Below are 16,797 nucleotides of genomic sequence, written 5' to 3' on the forward strand. Positions count from 1 at the left end.
TGAGTATGTAGGGCCTATAAAGGGTCATTTAGAGAGATGGGTTGTCCTCCCTCTTAAGGGCAAAACTCCCTGCAGGTACAATTCCCAATAAAAAGCACCTCATATTCTTCAGCTAATCTATTAAACTACATTAAATCACTAAAACAATCCAGACAGATATTGTGCACCAAACAATTTAAATAGAAAAATTCTCAATATTTAAATTTTTGGGTGAATTGTCCCTTAAGACTCAACAAACCACAAGGAGTTTCAGGTAATTGTGTGTTTGTGTGTTGCTTCACTGCCCTCTAGTGGCTCGAGAGGAAACACACTCAAGGATTGAGAACAAGACTGATCCCCTGCTTCAAATCCTGTTATCACCAAGTTAAATTTTAATTTTGATTGAAGAAGATTTTCTCTTAGATGATGCCATAGCCTTCAACTACATACTAGCCTACACCTACCTAGAGTTGGTCACATTACAATACAGCCATGGTCTGTTAAAGTTAATTATTATAGTGACAAACTGGCATAAAGGACATATTAAAAGGCTTATTCTGATACTAGACAGATGTTTGTCATATTTTTCCTGTTCAATATTGCATCCAAGTCATGATCACTCTCCAGTTATCCACTACTGTATTCCTCAGATTGGCTTTAAGATGAGGTCTGTTGCATCAGTGATCACTTCTCTAAATCATTTGTCCCCTCTGCACTTAGACTTTTAAATTCTTCATAGGGTTTTTTTTTTTATTCTTTCCTTTATTTCTTATTCTTAAAGCAATGTGGTTTGTAGGCTCGCACAAGCTTTTATATTATTATCCATTTTAAGCTCCAAGTTGTCTGATGTGTGTTGTACTATTTTATTTATTGACTATTGTGGGCCATGTAGGCTATATAAACCACAACAGGCCCAGGCCACAAGGAACAGTATGCATTGGATAACCTCCCACACACTATTGCCTCAGTAGAGATATCGTTATTTCACATTTTGTCCTCTCTACAACACATAAGGTGAACCATTACTTGGCCTTTTTCTTGTTGGTCTTGCAGGTCACTGCAGTGTTGCACTTGTTATGGGTAGAGGTAGGTTGGAAGCTCCACCCCTGCCTGATCCACCTCGATTGAGTGCACCTGCACACACACACTGATGAAGCAATTTCTCACAACACATCAAGTTAGAAAAAATGATTAATTAGAAAACAAAATAAACACACAGCAATACAACCATAGACATATGAATACAAAGGTACTGTTTTCCCTCCATTAGTCGTTTTCCCTACAGATCCTGAAGGCAGCATTACTTACCAGGATGTGACGCAATGAAGCGCTGCCAAAACGATCGTATATTTTTCATCAAAAACGAAACAAAAAACATTGTTTTGTGAAATATATACAATAAAAAGTGGACAAAAATATTTATAATATAAAATATATAAAAATATATTAGAATAACGTAAACACATTAACGCACACATTCGGTTATGTTAAGTGACGTGTGGGTTCAGGGGTGAAGAACACGCCCATAATTTCCCGCATGGTGGACTGAACCATCGTCGTGTAATGTTTTGTAAGAGTAAACCTAGCTGTATATGTGTATCAGTATGTGACAGTGTGGGTTTTTAGGTCGTATTGTCGATTTACCATCCTATTTGAAATAGCGAAACGGGTGTCAGACTTTAAAACCCGTCCTTAAACTCTGTTAAGTCTCATATATTGTGCTAGTTAGCTTGTTGTGCTAGCTGACTAACAGTCCTATCTGAGAAGAATGAAGACCTGCAATGGAAACTCTAGCATTGTGGACATGTTTGAAAAGGGAAAAGTCCTGAAAATATGTGCTCCAATGGTTCGATATTCAAAGTAAGTAGAATCTAGTTCCCCTCTGTAATTTGATCAATTTCTTTATTGCTGAGCTAAACCCTATTCAAGAGGAGAGCAATTGAAATACATGTAAAACTTTGCTCTTTTGCCTGAAGCAACGATGGTGCATATTGCTCAACTGCGATAATAACAAAGTACTATCTTATCTAACAGCTGTTGTATTTCTTGCACACGTTGATCAACGATATCCATTTTCCCACAGACTTGCGTTCAGGTCCCTGGTGAGAAAATACAACTGTGACATCTGCTTTACTCCAATGATAGTTGCATCTGACTTCCTTCGATCCACAAAAGCCAGAGACAGTGAATTCACTACCAATACGGGTGAGTAGCAACATTGTAATAAGAGTTTTGACAGTGTTTTGGCTGTACCATCACTCTTTATATACTGCATCATGCTGCCATAAGATATTGTTGTTGTTTTTTTCTGTCCTCTGCAGGTGACCGGCCCTTGATAGTGCAGTTTGCTGCTCATGATGCCCAGAGCCTGGCTGATGCAGCATGTGTAGTAGCACCTTTCTCTGATGGAGTTGACCTCAACTGTGGCTGTCCGCAGAGGTGCAATTTCTGATAATAGGCTCTGATAATATTGGCCATAAGTCTCTTTTGATTACTGCCACATTTCAGTAGTTTGATTTTTACAGGAGATGAAAAACACACAGTTTTTAAAATGATACATTTCTAATGCCACTTTGTATGTATGTTTGTGTTTTCATCCCTATTTTTGTGAGCAGTAGTTGAATGTTAATGAAATGGATGGACAGATTGTTTTGTCTGAAGTGTTTGATTAACTTTGTCGTTGTGTTTTCAGATGGGCCATGTCAGCAGGGTACGGTGCATGCCTCATCAACAAGCCTGAACTTGTGAAAGACATGGTCAGACATGTCAGAAACCAAGTGGACAAACCAAATTATACAGCGTCCATCAAAATAAGGTAACAAAAAGAATTTCAGTCAGTTTGACATTGTAGTGCTAGATCAGAACACCTGTAATATTAATGTGAGCTTATTGCAATCTATCAATCTGTGTAAATGTTAGATGATATGTAAGAGACAAACTGTGTTTAAAAAATGGACAAGTGACAATATATATTTTTTGAAGATGGATAGATAGATACTTTCAAAAAAACCTTTAGAAATTGCAATTGTTACAGCAGCTGTGCATTCATTCATTCATTGTAACAACAGAAAATAAAAACAGATCACTTATCTACAATATAAATTAAGATAAAGACACCCAATAATCTAAAAAATACATATGAGGTATATAAAAATGCATATGCCTCTTCCTCCTGAAATCAAGGACCATCTCTTTGGTCTTAGAGATGTTCAGCCCCAGGTGGTTAAGGCTACTCCAATTTACAAAGTAACTGATTGTGCTCCTGTACTCCCCCTCACAACCACCCTTGATGCAGCCCACAACAGCTGAGTCATGTGGAATTTTTTGAAGAAAACAGGAGTCAGAGTTGTGTTGGTAGTCCGATGTATACAGGGTAAACAAAAAGGGTGACGGAACAGTTCCTTGTGGGGCCCCCGTACTGCACAGAATAGTCTCAGAAACGCTGCTTTGGAGCCACACTGGCAGTTAAGTACTGTAGTTCAGCACCCAAAAACAAGCACCAACTCCACCTGCATCCTCCTCAACTTCTTACTCAGCAACTCCGGTTGGATTGTGTTGATTGTGTTTGGACACCGATACCCATAACAGATAACATACCTGGAGATCAGAAAGACTAGTGAGGACCTAACATATATCATGACATCAATACTATAAATTAGGGGTGGTGCCGGTGGCAAAGTAGGAGGGGAGGAGATGAGTGTGGTGGGTATTTTAGCCACCGTCGCAAATATAAACCTGGTAAAATACATGTACATGTTCATTTTTAACATTTATCTAATGACTTCTTATGTTAAGATTTGGATCAGTATTAATAGTTCAGAAATTCATGTCACCCACAGAATTCACAAGGACCTGAGGCGTACAGTGGATCTGTGCCAGAAGGCCGAATCAGCTGGTGTGTCCTGGATAACGGTCCATGGCCGTACAGCAGAAGAGCGTCACCAACCAGTCCATTATGATGCTATAAAGACAATCAAAGACAGCATATCTATACCTGTCATTGCCAATGGGGACATAAAGCACCTCCGTGATGTGGAGTCCACTTACCAGCTCACTGGTGTCGATGGTACGTTTGTTTTTGTTTTTTTCAACAAAACGGCACCCCTGAAAAAATCTGGTATTTAGTTATAAAAAAAGTCTCATATTAATGTGGATGAATCTGCATTACCCACACTTGTTAATGGGTCCATTTTCAATAAATATATCGTTTTATCTCTATCGTTATATTATATATATATATATATGTATTATTATTATTATTATTATTATTATTAGTGGTGGTAATGCTGGGCGAGCCACCCAGCATTTCCTACTTTCGGTTTTGCGGACGCTGCCTGGCGGGTCATGAGAATAACGCCGCCGAATTGCTGTTTATGGTCGGAACTACGATGGTATCTGATCGTCTTTGAACCTCTTACTTTCATTCTTGATGAATGAAAACATTCTTGCCAAGATGTCCGTCTTGTGCCGGTCCAAGAATTTCACAGTGCGCGCAGAGGCTCATGGTAAATGTAGTGTGAAAAAACTCCTCGTTGTCCCTTTAACAACTTATCACATATACGCACAAATGACAGTATTCATTTGTTGATTTCATGTTTGTTTGGATTCACTCATCAGGTGTGATGGCTGCACGTGGGTTGCTAGCCAACCCAGCCATGTTTGCTGGGTACGAGGACACTCCTTTGGAATGTATATGGGACTGGGTGGACATCTCCGTAGAGCAGGGCACTCCTTTCACCTGCTTCCACCATCATCTCATCTACATGCTGGAGAGAGTTAGCTCCCAGCCTGAAAGAAAAGTGTTCAACTCTCTTTCCAGTACCTCAGCTGTAATAGAGTATCTCCAGAACACATACGGGTCAGTACAAGATCTGGGAACATGAATGTGTTGACATGTGATGTACTTGATTTTAGTATTTTTTATATTTTTGTGCCAAATAAAATGATAAAGCTTTATTTATATATATTGTCTTTTTGTTGCACAATTCAGGCCATAACTGATCAATAATCAGAGGGGTAATTAAACTTTTTTTAGCTATCATTAAATGTTTATGCACTCAAGGTCTTGAGACATGAATGATATTAAAACTGGTGATACACCTCACTTGTGTCCTTGCGGTTTGAAAATAATGTAGAAATCTGGAAAACTAAGATAGTGGTATAATTCATTTCTTGTACATTTTGCTCTTTTAAAAAAGCTATTCATATTTTTACTGATGTGTACTGGTTGTAGTAGCAGATTTGCAGGATGAATGTGTAGTATTGTTTCAATTATATGATCATTCAGGAGGATGTCATTTTAGGTGTTGCAATAACTTCACTAATATAAACGGATCAGAAAAAATAATGTAAACAAGTGGCCACAAAATCAGTGCAATCAACAGCATCACAAACTGCAGCCTGCAAGTCAGTATCAATTAAAGCAGCTTCAACATAATAATTGTGACGGGGAGGATTTATTGCGGGATTGACGTAATAAGGCTGTGTTAAGTTTTAGCCTAGTTGTACCTTATATACTGTCAATGACTGTATTTCAAATGAGTAACTGTTATACCAGTATAAATTTCAAATGAGTAAAGTAATGCAAGTTGCCATCAAAGTAGTGCCTTGTTTTGTTTTTTTCTTTGCTAAACCACGAATAAAGATGTGGGTATACAGATAAGAGCAAGAACAGGTAGTGTCATTTAAATTCAGTTATTCATCAATAGAGTACATCCTAACGACAGCGATGCTTGACATCAACCTCTCATCTTTTTTATTTTGAAAAATCAAAACCGGAAGCTGGGTCGAAAAGCTAAACAGGAAGAGAAAAAGCCGGAAGACGATCTATCTGCTCTGTGTGATTTGAGACGACAGGAAAAGTTTCAGCGTTTGGGCGGTTTTTCGGTAAGTTAATGGTTCATCTTTATCTTTACTCCTGAACTATGACAACTTAGACACACATCCCGGTTATCATTATAAATGTTACACTGGCTTTCTTAGCTTTCTCTGAGTTGCCCACGCTAGGTGAGCGTTAGCTTGTTAGTTGAAGTTAATCTTAATGGAGCGTTTAATTTATGCTTCTGGAGATGGAGATATATAAATGCAAAAGTGTATGTTTTGAGAATGTACATTTAACAAGTATATAAAGACGCACTATATTTCTTGTCACATACTGCCGTTGGTGGCGCAGTTATAAGTTACAAGTAAGCTAACATCAGGCGACTTTGAAAAGGTTTTCACTAAGAACAGGTCAAACCCTCCGCCAGCTTTACGCTCAGGTATGTGAACTGGGCGGAGAGGCAGCTTAACCTGCCATTGTTTCTACAGAGGCTGCATTGTTGAGAAAGTGGAGGAAAATTCATAGCCATACGTTCTAGCTGAATCATTTACCTGATTTGTAAAGTGCCATGTTGGTATTTCTTTCTTTTTTTTTTCAGGTTACCTCAACAGAGATGACACTGCAATGGACCGCTGTGGCCATCTTCCTCTATGTGGAGATTGCCGTCCTCCTCATCCTCTGTTTACCCTTCATCTCTGCCAGGAGGTAACAGTCACTCAGAGTCATACTGTGTGTTTTTGTCAGTTGTAAATATAATGTACTTATATGTTCTTATAAAGTATACACAGTAGAGACCTGAACCGTTGTCTGAAAATACCTGTGCATGTGTGGCTGCAGGTGGAAGAGCATTTTCCAGCTGAGGATCTGGGATTTCATGGCACCGTTTTGGAACAAAGTGTTTCTCACCATGATCATAGTACTTATTGTTCTCTTCCTGGGTAAGTGAAACACTAGCTAGTAGCTCTTTAAAGGGATAGTTCAACATTTTGGCAAATTGGCCCATTGCCATAATCGCTATAGTCATAGCAGTAGGTTCGTTACCTTTAATTGTTGGTGTAAGCTATTTTTAGAATGGCGGAGAGGAGCAACAGGCTGCTCAGGGCTATGCTATGGAGGCTAAGGGAATTTCTTGGTTTTCCTCATCAAACTCATCAAATACACAACCCAACAACTCCAAAAGGCTGTCGTGGACAAGTTGTGAGCTGCACAATCACCACGCTATGAGATAATAATAGAACGTTACGAGACAGAGTTGTTTTAGAGGTAAATTCATGCAAAACCGCTGATGCGTGTTGCGTTCAGGGACAGTTTTTCAGCAAGCAGTCTCTGTATTTACCCTGTATTTACCTCGAAAACGGCTCCGTTTCGTAACGTTCCATTATTATCTCATAGTGTGGTGATTGTGCAGGTCACAACTTGTCCACAAAAGCGTTTTGGAGTTTTGGGATTTTGTATTTGATGAGTTTGATGAGGGAAACCAAGAAATTCCTTTAGCCTCCATTGCGTAGCTCTGAGCAGCTCGCCGCTCCGCTCCTCCGTTCTAAAAATAGCTTACACCGACAAATAAAGGTAACGAACCTACTGCTATGACTATAGCGATTATGGCAATGGGCCAATTTCCCAAAATGTTGAACTATCCCTTTAAGTATTAAGTATTATGACCCCAACTCTTCAGTTATATTGAACTGGATTTTTAGTTTTATAATGTCAACAGTGAGCTGAGAGGATGCTTTTGGGACTATATTTGATGCTTTATCTTTGATCTTAACAAGTCACCTTCCACATCTTTAAAAAAAAAAAAACAGGCAAAATCAACATACAAGGAAAAAGGAAAATTAGAGGGCTGAAATAAGTTTGCATGTGTACAAAATGCCTTGACAGACAGAAAAAGTTACATCTCTAAGGAAAATCCCACACAGACAGGGCCTTAGTCTGCTTTATCCCTGGAGATCATGTTACTGAAGGCACAATCTCTAAACCTAATATGAAAGTTTGCAGTCGAAATGTTGTAAACCTAACCTTCCTTACTCATGCTGTGTTCCCTCTTCTTTAGATGCTGTCCGTGAAGTGAAGAAGTATTCACAGAAAGACATTAGCACAGACTCAAAGCTGCAACCAAACATGTTTGACCACCTGCACATGAAGCTCTTTAGAGCCCAGAGGAACCTCTACATCTCTGGCTTTGCTGTCTTCCTTTGGCTGTGAGTCTTTGCTCTTATACACTGATTATAGAAAAGGAATATAGGCCCAATTTGTATATATGTTTGTAATTAATGGAAATGGAAATAGGTCATCTGTAGCCCTCAAACGAGGTGATCGTCTTACCCTGGTTATTTTTGCAGTGTTATGAAGCGAGTGATCACCTTGATTAACCAACTGGCAGCAGTGTCTGGAACTACAGCTGCTCTTCAGGCGCAGGCCGACACCGCAAACCAAACTGCCAAGAAATACATGGAGGACAATGAGCTCCTGAAACAGGTGGGCTATCACGCTGGTTGGATCATAACTCAAAAAATGTCTCTCTGATGAGAACATACGCACACAGAAAATAATGATTCAGACTTAAAGTCAGCAGATAGAGGCTTGCCTTGTATGGTTAATTTCATTATATATTCCAGACTCTGATGGAAGGCACGGGTGACAAGGCCACTGCAGAAGGCATGGAGCTGTTGAGAAAGGAGGTGGAGAAACTGAAGGAAGAACTAAAGACTGCAGGAGACGGTTAGTGTACTGTCCATGTACTTTTCCATATATCCTGTGTAAATGTTTGGGTTGATTTTACTTAGATATGCTATTATTATTTTTGTTTTGTGATCAAAGGAAAATTGATGGGCTTTAAAATGCGTCATTATTTAGTTGGTAAAGATGATGATGATGATGATGTCCAGTGTTAATGTGTGATTGTTTCCCTGTCCAGCATTGACCAAGTCGCAGTCAGAGTCAGAGGTGATGAAGAAGCAGACGGACGGCCTCGCCAGGGAGTACGACAGGCTGCTGAAAGAACACCAGGAGCTCCAGGTAATACTAACTCATAAATACAGCAGGATAAAGAGTTGTTGGGTTGTGCACTGTTTATATATATATATATATATTAGTATATCTAGTGGAAAAGTGCATTAGACAACGTTTCAGTGTTGAGACTTTGAAAACAAGCCAACAATTCCCATTAATCTAAAGAAACATGTGGACTGATTTACAGTAGATAAATGGCCTAATCTGACCAATTGGAATATAACATTATCTGACATTTTCTTTCTTTTTTTTTTGTTCTTCCAGAATCTCCAAGATAGTGGAAGCAAAAAGGATGACTAGTCATTGTTAAAATGTATAAAAGGTCACGAGTTTACACAGCAACTAGTCCCAGCACAGAGAGAGAGCCACTGCCACACAAGCTTGACGTTCATGTATCACAATGCTTACCACAAAAACACGAGTGGCTCCTCGCCAAGTACAGAGTTTTGGTTGATATCAGTAACGGTTGGAGATGAAGCAGACTGGCTTAAATTGGATGAGTAATATTTTCATGGTTTCCTGTTTCTGCCTTGCACTGTGTGACCAAGAGGATTGCTTTTTAAGTTCACACTCTGTCAGGCAGATTAACTGAGCAACGTATTTGGAAAGAATTCAGTCAGTAATCGACCCAAGTCTGATCACACAGAGCACTTACTATGTTAAAGAAATTTGCAACGAGGAAGAGTGTTTGTTTAAAAGTTTGGGTTATACTGTATGTTTCAGCTCGTTGCAGCATGAGTGGATGGTTTGTCAAAAGCTTGAGCTCTCTATTACTGGCTATGAATGTATTTTGATACTAAAGATTTGCTTCTGGATTTCCGTATATAGCAGGAACAACTGCTCTTTCACACTTGGAGCTGAGATACAGTATGTAAATTTAGTTTGTGCCTATATGGCTGTGGAAATACAGTTTGCATGGGCATTTGCAAATAGACAAATCATTCTCATGTTTTTCTTATATTCCAGCTGATGTTGTGTTATATTCAGTTTTAACAGTAGTAATACGAGTTGAGTAACATCAGGCATCCAAGTGATTTTAAGTTTCCTTTTTAATTTCAACATGTAAATGTTCCTTCAAATATATGTGGATATAAATAAACAAGACAATTTAGTTATAAAAAAAAATTATAGTTCAACCATGTTTTTTTTTTATTTTTTTTATCTTAATTGGAATTTAAATTAAAATAGATTCTGGTTCATTTTCACAGAAGTTCCATGTTTTGTTTTGTTTTTTACTACACTTTGTCTATATTTTGCTTTAGAGCACCAGCTGCAGTGGGAGTTGTTCTGTGTGAGAAGGATCTGTATGTTCTCTATGTATACTTTGGTCACCCAGGCAGAGTGATATCACTGTGAAGGAGAAGTGGAGAGTTACTTCAGAACTAAAGCGGTTCTTGCATGGGTTTACCACATTTAATTTTCAGGTCTTAAAACTGCAGCATTGCTTCAGGTTTTTCATGTTTCTGTTGGACAGAAATCAGAGTGAAGTGCCTTATGGGTGGATCCAATAAATGTTGTTTAATAAAGATCTGTTTCTTTATCCTTTGCCTTGTTTACAGTGTTTGAACATTTACTTATTTAAGCACCTTGAATAATTAACAGCAACACATCATTTGATTGGATATTAAAAGTTTTATTTTAGTATTACATTTAAGATATTCTTTGAAATTTTACAAAAATAATCCAAGAAAATTATTTACATTCTGATTTAATGCAAGTAAATGCCTTACATTATTGAGATATTGAATTCCTTCCTCTATACCTCTCAACTGCTACTCTGAGTCTGTACTTGTGGCCACCTGTGCCTGAAACTGAACCTGAATTCAAAAGACAAAACAGTCAGCACATACTGTACGTTGGCAAAAAATGGTACATATCCATTTCGGACATAAACTCTCACAAAATAATAAACATTTACAAAGACAAATGTAGTATTCTTTTTTTTAAACAGTTGTCTTGAGATACAGCAGCTAGTGGACAGATTTCATTTTGAGAAATCAATGTTGTCCAGTTTCCCGGGAACAGGTTCTGATTTTGGATCGAAGCTGACTAAAATTGATAGGAAAAACCTGAGAAGAGTCCATGGTATTTCTGTTTGTGGGTTTTGGCACAGCAATTCATGCACCTACTAAAACACACTGACCAGTGAAACATGTTTTGTAGCAGTGGCCAGGGATGCAGAAGCTGACCTTCTGCACATCAACACAGATTTGTGATTAGATGTCACACACAGTCATTTGCCAAAAGACTGGGGCAGCATTCAGTAGTATTGGTTCTTCTTGGTGTTTTAAACAGTAGAAATTCTGCCTCTTCTAAAGGCACAACACATGGCAACCACCAGACACAAGAGCAAGCATTCACCGCAGCCACCAGTTTCAAAAAAAGAAGGGTTATTTAATTCTAGAGCCTAATGAAGCCCATTGAGATTACTCTGAACAAATTCAGTCTAATCCTAATTATAAGTGTTAACACGTTTAGTTGACTGTGTATCCTTTCTAAGAGTTTGTTTTTCCTCAATACCATATTGATAAAAATGATGCTGCCTCCTTGTGGCTGCCATTGGTATTCAAATCAGAGTAGGCTCCTTGACACAAACAGGTAGGCACATTTCACTAAAATTCATTTTCCATTTTTAGGGAACATGGAAAGCAAAACAAGTTTACATCCACTAAGCACACAACACAAACTGGGATGGACCAAACTTTGGGTTTAAGAGTCAATAAGAGGTGAAACTTTTTTCCTAATTGTAAAGTAAACCCCTCTCTGCTATCAGCAAAACAGGTGACATGATTTAGACTGAGGTAACAACTGAATAAAAGAGGCACAGACATGAAAACCGTCCAAAAGTTACTGAAAGATACACTCACACAACAACCAGCTTCTCTTTTCTTTTGAAAATGGAAAAAAAAATCTCCATCTCTTAAAAAGGCCTAATTGTCCTCAAGTTTTTTATTGTTCAAATTTTGGTCATGCCTCTGGCTTTCAATAAGGCCACTTTTCTTCTGTTCAGTAACACTGGTGATTCGGAAGAAAACTTCATTTAAGAGAAAACTCCAAAGAGACAGTTTTTATGAATGCTGGTGTTCAGAATGACTGTTTTTGCAGTAGTCTGTAAAAATTACATTTCCCCATCTAATATCTTGTGCCACCACTGAAACAGAAAAAAATAGTTTTCTTTGTAAGAAAAAAAAGACAGCATGTACATTCAAGAAATATTTCAGTTATATCAAATTTCTGTCAAATTCACAAAGCCCTCACAGGTCCAGTAGTACAAATATAGAATTGATGCTTTATATGAGATAATCGGATACAATGTGTGATTCCCTGCAAATCATTTAGAGTGTGTGTGTGTGTGTGTGTGTGTGTGTGTGTGTGTGTACATATTGTGTACAGTATCATTCTGTACATTCTGTGGGTGTGTATAGGTATATATGTATGTGTATGGTTGTATTTGTTCATCTGTGGTGTGTGTGTGTGTGTGTGTGTGTGTGTGTGTGTGTGTGTGTGTGTGTGTGTGTTTGTGTGAGCTGGGAAAATGGGGTCAGTTCTGCTGGATGTGTCACAGCCGCGTCTCCCGGTCTGTGCTGTTGTCTGATGTTTGTGGTAACTGGTCACAATTAGAAATCACAAACTCTTCTTTCCTGAGTGCCTCCAGCTCTGTTCCACCATTGGCCAAAGCTCCATGAATGGCATTTCTTTCCTCCTTCTTCAGCTGTCGCCTAAGCAGTATGAAGCCCGGGATACAAATGACAAATGAAATAGTCCGCAGGCTCAGAGTCAGACCCAGGTATGCGATCCTGTGAGGCAAGGGTGTAAAGATAGAAAAAATTTGGGAGATCAGAATAGAGTTGAAACCCTACGATGTTGCTTTTTAGAAATCTACATCCTGAGCTTGTTTTCTATGTCTATACTGTTCCTTTAAAGCTATAGTGCGTAAATTCTGTTGACCCCTAGAGGAATTCTACATAATTACAAGAACCCTACCCGTGCTTCAAGTCATGTCTGGCAGTATAGAGTGCCAAAGCGGAAGCAGGAAGTAATGTCGCCATGGGTCCTTGACTCGGAAAAAGTCTCCATGTAAGTGAACGGGAGTCAAAGTTTTATTTCGTGATCTGATAAAATTGCGCCATGAGAAAAAAATATGATCTCTACCTGTTTAAAACAGCACGTTTCATGCAGAGAAATAAGCAGTTTGTTGTAAAACTATTGTAAAATAAAATTCTGAAGAATCCGTAACCAGAAAGACTACAGGTCGCGTAGGTGACATCACACACCAAATGCCGCCCTTTCTGTTGCCGTTTACGATAAACTGCTGATTTTTTTGGCATGAAACGTGATGTTTTAAATAGGTAGAGCTCATATATTTTTCTCATGACACAATTCAATCGGATCACAAAATAAAATGTTGACTCCCGTTCACTTAGGCTACATGGAGACTTTTTTCCGAATTGAGGACCCATGGCGACGTTACTTCCTGCTTCCGCTTCGGCGCTCTACAGGCCTCAGTCACACAATCATGCAGGTGTTGTGTTTTAACATCTACAGAAGCAAAGAATAATCATGCTGCAGCTTAATGTGGCTAAGGCTGCTTTGACACAGACACGAATGCAGGCACCGGCCAGCAAGGGATAATCTCCTGCCGTTGAATGTGGCTAAGTCAGCCAAAGGGTCAGCACTTCACAGTCACAAACTCTCCAATCACGGCGTCCCAGCATCATAATTACAGTGTTCACAGCTAGACCACCTTGCCTTAGCTGACCAGTTCGATTCCCCTGTCTGAATGGGGGATGTATACATTACTGTGTGGTTGAGGGGTAAAGGGAGTACTGGTTGTGGATTGGAGGGTGTTTGTGCATGTGTGCGTATGGGTGGGAGGGGTGGGGGTCAAAGTGTAATGTTGCTGTTGTAAATATTGTGCATATATTTGTCTTAAAGGTGTGCAGAAAAGAAAATAGAATTTAAGCCCACTCTGGGTCATAAAATGAGTGTAATAACTCATCTATCAGACGATGTAGGCCAAACTTTGTGCAAAATTCTATTTTTGAGTAAATCCGGGATGAAAGTGTGTATTTTTTTTTCCGCATTGGATAATGCAGGCGCACGGATTATACGTCAGCCTGTACACGATTCATCAGCCACTGATATTGGATCTGTAATCCGTCATTCAAACGTCTGAGACACGCACACACACACGGAGCTCGGTCTCGCCCCAAGCTTTGAATATCCCGCCCGCTCGATAACGACCAATCAAATTCGTTTTCCTTACTCGGGTAAACTCGTGTTGCAGCTCGTGACAACTCGGCGCGACCGGCGCGACAAACAGGACAAACGGCCATTTCTGTACACCTTTAATGTAATTTGCTACCTTTATTATAGGTGTCGTGTCATTGCCATGCTCCATCTGACAGGGGGACTGTCAACGGAAATTAGCCTTTTGGCTATAATTGGGTGCATTTACATTTTATCTTTTTAAAATGTTCATTAATGTACACTGTCCCTCTCGAACAAATAAAGGAAAAAGAAAAGAAAAACAACATCAATGTAAACGTCTTCTCAGGTGGTCACTCTCTTTCTATGATTGTATTCCTTCTGCTGAATGACCAGATTTTTCGTCTGTAGTACAATCCACTTCAGAACCATGTCTGTCTTGGGCTCTTGTTTCTACCTTTCTACCAGCAGACCCACTGCTCCTGTAAAACGCATCATTTCCTGTACACTGCTGGAATGTCGCCGGTCGACACGAATTTCAAAACAACAAATACCTACTGAAAAATACAGCGAGAGATTTGCAGAGCCGATCGGCATAATCAATGTTGTGTTATCTCATCTAGTAATTGGCTTGGATGCAACGGGCATTTAACGGACATGAAGTTACACTTTAAGTATGCAGCATTATATATTAGGAGTACCTGTTTGTATTGGATTGTATGTATACAAATGCATGTGCTGCTATAAATGATCACAAGGAGACTCTAATATTGGAGTTATAAGGGGTTCACTGTGATATCTAATTAGATTTAAAGACGTTTTATAAGAGTCACATTGAATCTAAGAAAACATGTGTATCCATGTCTGTCTTTAGACTCAGGCAAGTAGGCTACAGCCTTAAAGCAAACTGTGGCAATAGTTATAACCTATAACATGAAACTGCAATAGACCGTATGTCAACTGAATCCTTAAAATGAAAGCAAGACCCCTGAGATACTGACTGCCATGCATGTAGTACTACCTGTATGCTGTGGTGTTGTAGATTCGACAGGCTCCGATGCCTCCACACCTTTTCTGACCCCATTTTAGACATGTGGTGTCGATGATTGCTCCAAAGTAGATGGGTGCCGGGATCCCTGCTGTAGAATCACAAACACACTTTCACAATCACAGCCTCCAGAGCTTTGACAACAGATGCTGCAAACACTGTACAGTCAGGACAAATACTGAAACCTTCGCTAACACAAACAAGGAAGGTCAGAAGTATGATTGAAACGGCCCTCAAGTAGATTCAAAACCCTGAACACATTTTCAAGACTTACATCTTACCCCTGACCCACACACATGTGCTGAATAGAGGTTGGGTATTTAAGAAGACTTACCGAGAGTACGTGTTGCCAGAGCATGGAAACCCAACGCCAGAGATTTCAGCTGTGGCTTTATGCACCTGTATGAGGAAAAATTTCACGCATCACAAGGTAGTCTGAAAATATCAGTCATGTTAACATTATAGTGGCCCTGAGGGTCAAAACTACATTTCAGAAAACACAGCATTTCAGATAACAAAAGAGGTGGGATAACACATCTTGTCTGTGATTGGACAGAACATAGGGCCCTGCCATTCAATGCCATTGCACAATTTTAAACCAAGTTTGAAAGAGATTAATTATATTACAATATAAATTATAAGGGGATGTTTTTTAATAAAGGCATTTTTATGTTGTAGTTCTCAATATACTTTCACATATAGATATTAAAATGTCCTGAAAGTAGTCTTTAATTTGGTTAGCATTAAGAAGAGAAGACATCAGAAGAGTCATTCTATCACAGCTGTGCAGACCTGAGCAGATGTTTGGATATAGGACTCTGCACATATAGGACACTTGATTGTGTGTTAAAGCAGAGCTGAATATAAATGCTTTGTGAACTGAACAGCAGCACCTTCTTGCAGACATCTTGTAGGTTTATTAGACGCATGGACTATTCTATTGGTCAAAATTACTTGTGGCATGTAGGAGGGTAATAGTACGGCACTGGGTTCGTACTGGGTTCTTCTGCAAAAAAAAAGGCACTCAAACGTGGAACAACAAACCTTATCTCGAGGGTTGGCATTATTATGCTAATTGTATATCAAGGGTTGGCATTATTTCCTCACACTGTACCACTCATCTCCTTCAGAGGATTACTATGCTACTGCAAGGTGATGTGTATTTTAGCTGATCACAGTTAATTTAGGCACATTCCTTAAGCAGCATCAGATGCCTGGCAGCAAAACAAGGAATCACTGTGGTGTAGAGTTTAGAGAGTCCCTCTGGCACCAAGTCATCTTAACACATCTACTGACTCAGTCCAATCACGAAAAACAAACTGTTGCCCACCCCTTTCCATAATTTGAAATGTTGTTGTGTTTCATAAAGTATGTTTTGGTAAATGTTGTGTTCTCTGGTTGTGATCGCGTAGGCCATTATATTATAGGTCAAACACACAATCAAACATTCACACAAATCAAGTCATGGTTTGAGTTTGGAAATCTTTTGAACATTAAAAACATGTTTTGGTGAATAGGATATCTTTACAGTTCTTGAGGTAATTATCTGCCTAATCAGTCTTATCCATTTATGACATAGGCTACACCTGCTTTCTGATCTCAGACATCGCACACGGTACAAAAGAAAAACAGAACATGAAGCAACTTCATTCCTGTAGGACCATTACATTCAAACAGGATCAGCTGATATGGCTGTAGGAAATCTTTCTATCTGTGTGTGTGTGTGTGT

At 39.1% G+C, this 16,797-nt stretch overlaps 3 protein-coding genes across 3 annotated transcripts in view; 2 read left to right on the plus strand and 1 right to left on the minus strand.

The window, feature by feature from the left end:
* Nucleotides 1-1,491: 1,491 nt before the first annotated feature.
* Nucleotides 1,492-4,934, plus strand: dus4l (dihydrouridine synthase 4-like (S. cerevisiae)). The gene is made up of 6 exons (XM_085795543.1): nt 1,492-1,839; nt 2,063-2,184; nt 2,301-2,418; nt 2,672-2,794; nt 3,819-4,045; nt 4,597-4,934. Exons 1-6 carry the CDS (start codon nt 1,748-1,750, stop codon nt 4,860-4,862), a joined length of 948 nt encoding a protein of 315 aa, XP_085651669.1. The 5' UTR covers nt 1,492-1,747; the 3' UTR covers nt 4,863-4,934.
* Nucleotides 4,935-5,772: 838 nt separating this feature from the next.
* bcap29 (B cell receptor associated protein 29) lies at nt 5,773-9,346 on the plus strand. The gene is made up of 8 exons (XM_085795544.1): nt 5,773-5,865; nt 6,399-6,505; nt 6,638-6,738; nt 7,854-8,001; nt 8,143-8,278; nt 8,419-8,521; nt 8,718-8,818; nt 9,077-9,346. The coding sequence occupies exons 2-8, from the start codon at nt 6,414-6,416 to the stop codon at nt 9,110-9,112; spliced, it is 717 nt and encodes a 238-aa protein (XP_085651670.1). The 5' UTR covers nt 5,773-5,865; nt 6,399-6,413; the 3' UTR covers nt 9,113-9,346.
* Nucleotides 9,347-10,468: 1,122 nt separating this feature from the next.
* The window catches only part of slco1c1 (solute carrier organic anion transporter family, member 1C1), a 31,712-nt gene continuing 25,383 nt past the window's right edge, over nt 10,469-16,797 (minus strand). Inside the window, exons 12-14 of the mRNA XM_085795542.1 lie at nt 15,403-15,467; nt 15,042-15,159; nt 10,469-12,609 (exon numbers count right to left, since the gene is read on the minus strand). Of these exons, the coding sequence (XP_085651668.1) occupies nt 12,372-12,609; nt 15,042-15,159; nt 15,403-15,467 (421 nt within the window). The 3' untranslated portion in view covers nt 10,469-12,371. The remainder of the gene's footprint in view (nt 12,610-15,041; nt 15,160-15,402; nt 15,468-16,797) is intronic.

Source organism: Trachurus japonicus, chromosome 13 (genome assembly GCF_045865225.1).
Source record: "Trachurus japonicus isolate A0001 chromosome 13, Traja_1.0".
NCBI lineage: Eukaryota > Metazoa > Chordata > Actinopteri > Carangiformes > Carangidae > Trachurus > Trachurus japonicus.

Excerpts from the sequence above, each read along its gene's own strand:
- dus4l (XM_085795543.1), top strand. The coding sequence starts at position 1,748 with ATGAAGACCTGCAATGGAAACTCTAGCATTGTGGACATGTTTGAAAAG. Across the intron at positions 2,419-2,671 it reads AACTGTGGCTGTCCGCAGAG|ATGGGCCATGTCAGCAGGGT; the intron begins GTGCAATTTCTG and ends TTGTGTTTTCAG. Across the intron at positions 2,795-3,818 it reads ACAGCGTCCATCAAAATAAG|AATTCACAAGGACCTGAGGC; the intron begins GTAACAAAAAGA and ends TGTCACCCACAG.
- bcap29 (XM_085795544.1), top strand. The coding sequence starts at position 6,414 with ATGACACTGCAATGGACCGCTGTGGCCATCTTCCTCTATGTGGAGATT. Across the intron at positions 6,506-6,637 it reads CCCTTCATCTCTGCCAGGAG|GTGGAAGAGCATTTTCCAGC; the intron begins GTAACAGTCACT and ends GTGTGGCTGCAG. Across the intron at positions 8,279-8,418 it reads ACAATGAGCTCCTGAAACAG|ACTCTGATGGAAGGCACGGG; the intron begins GTGGGCTATCAC and ends TATATATTCCAG.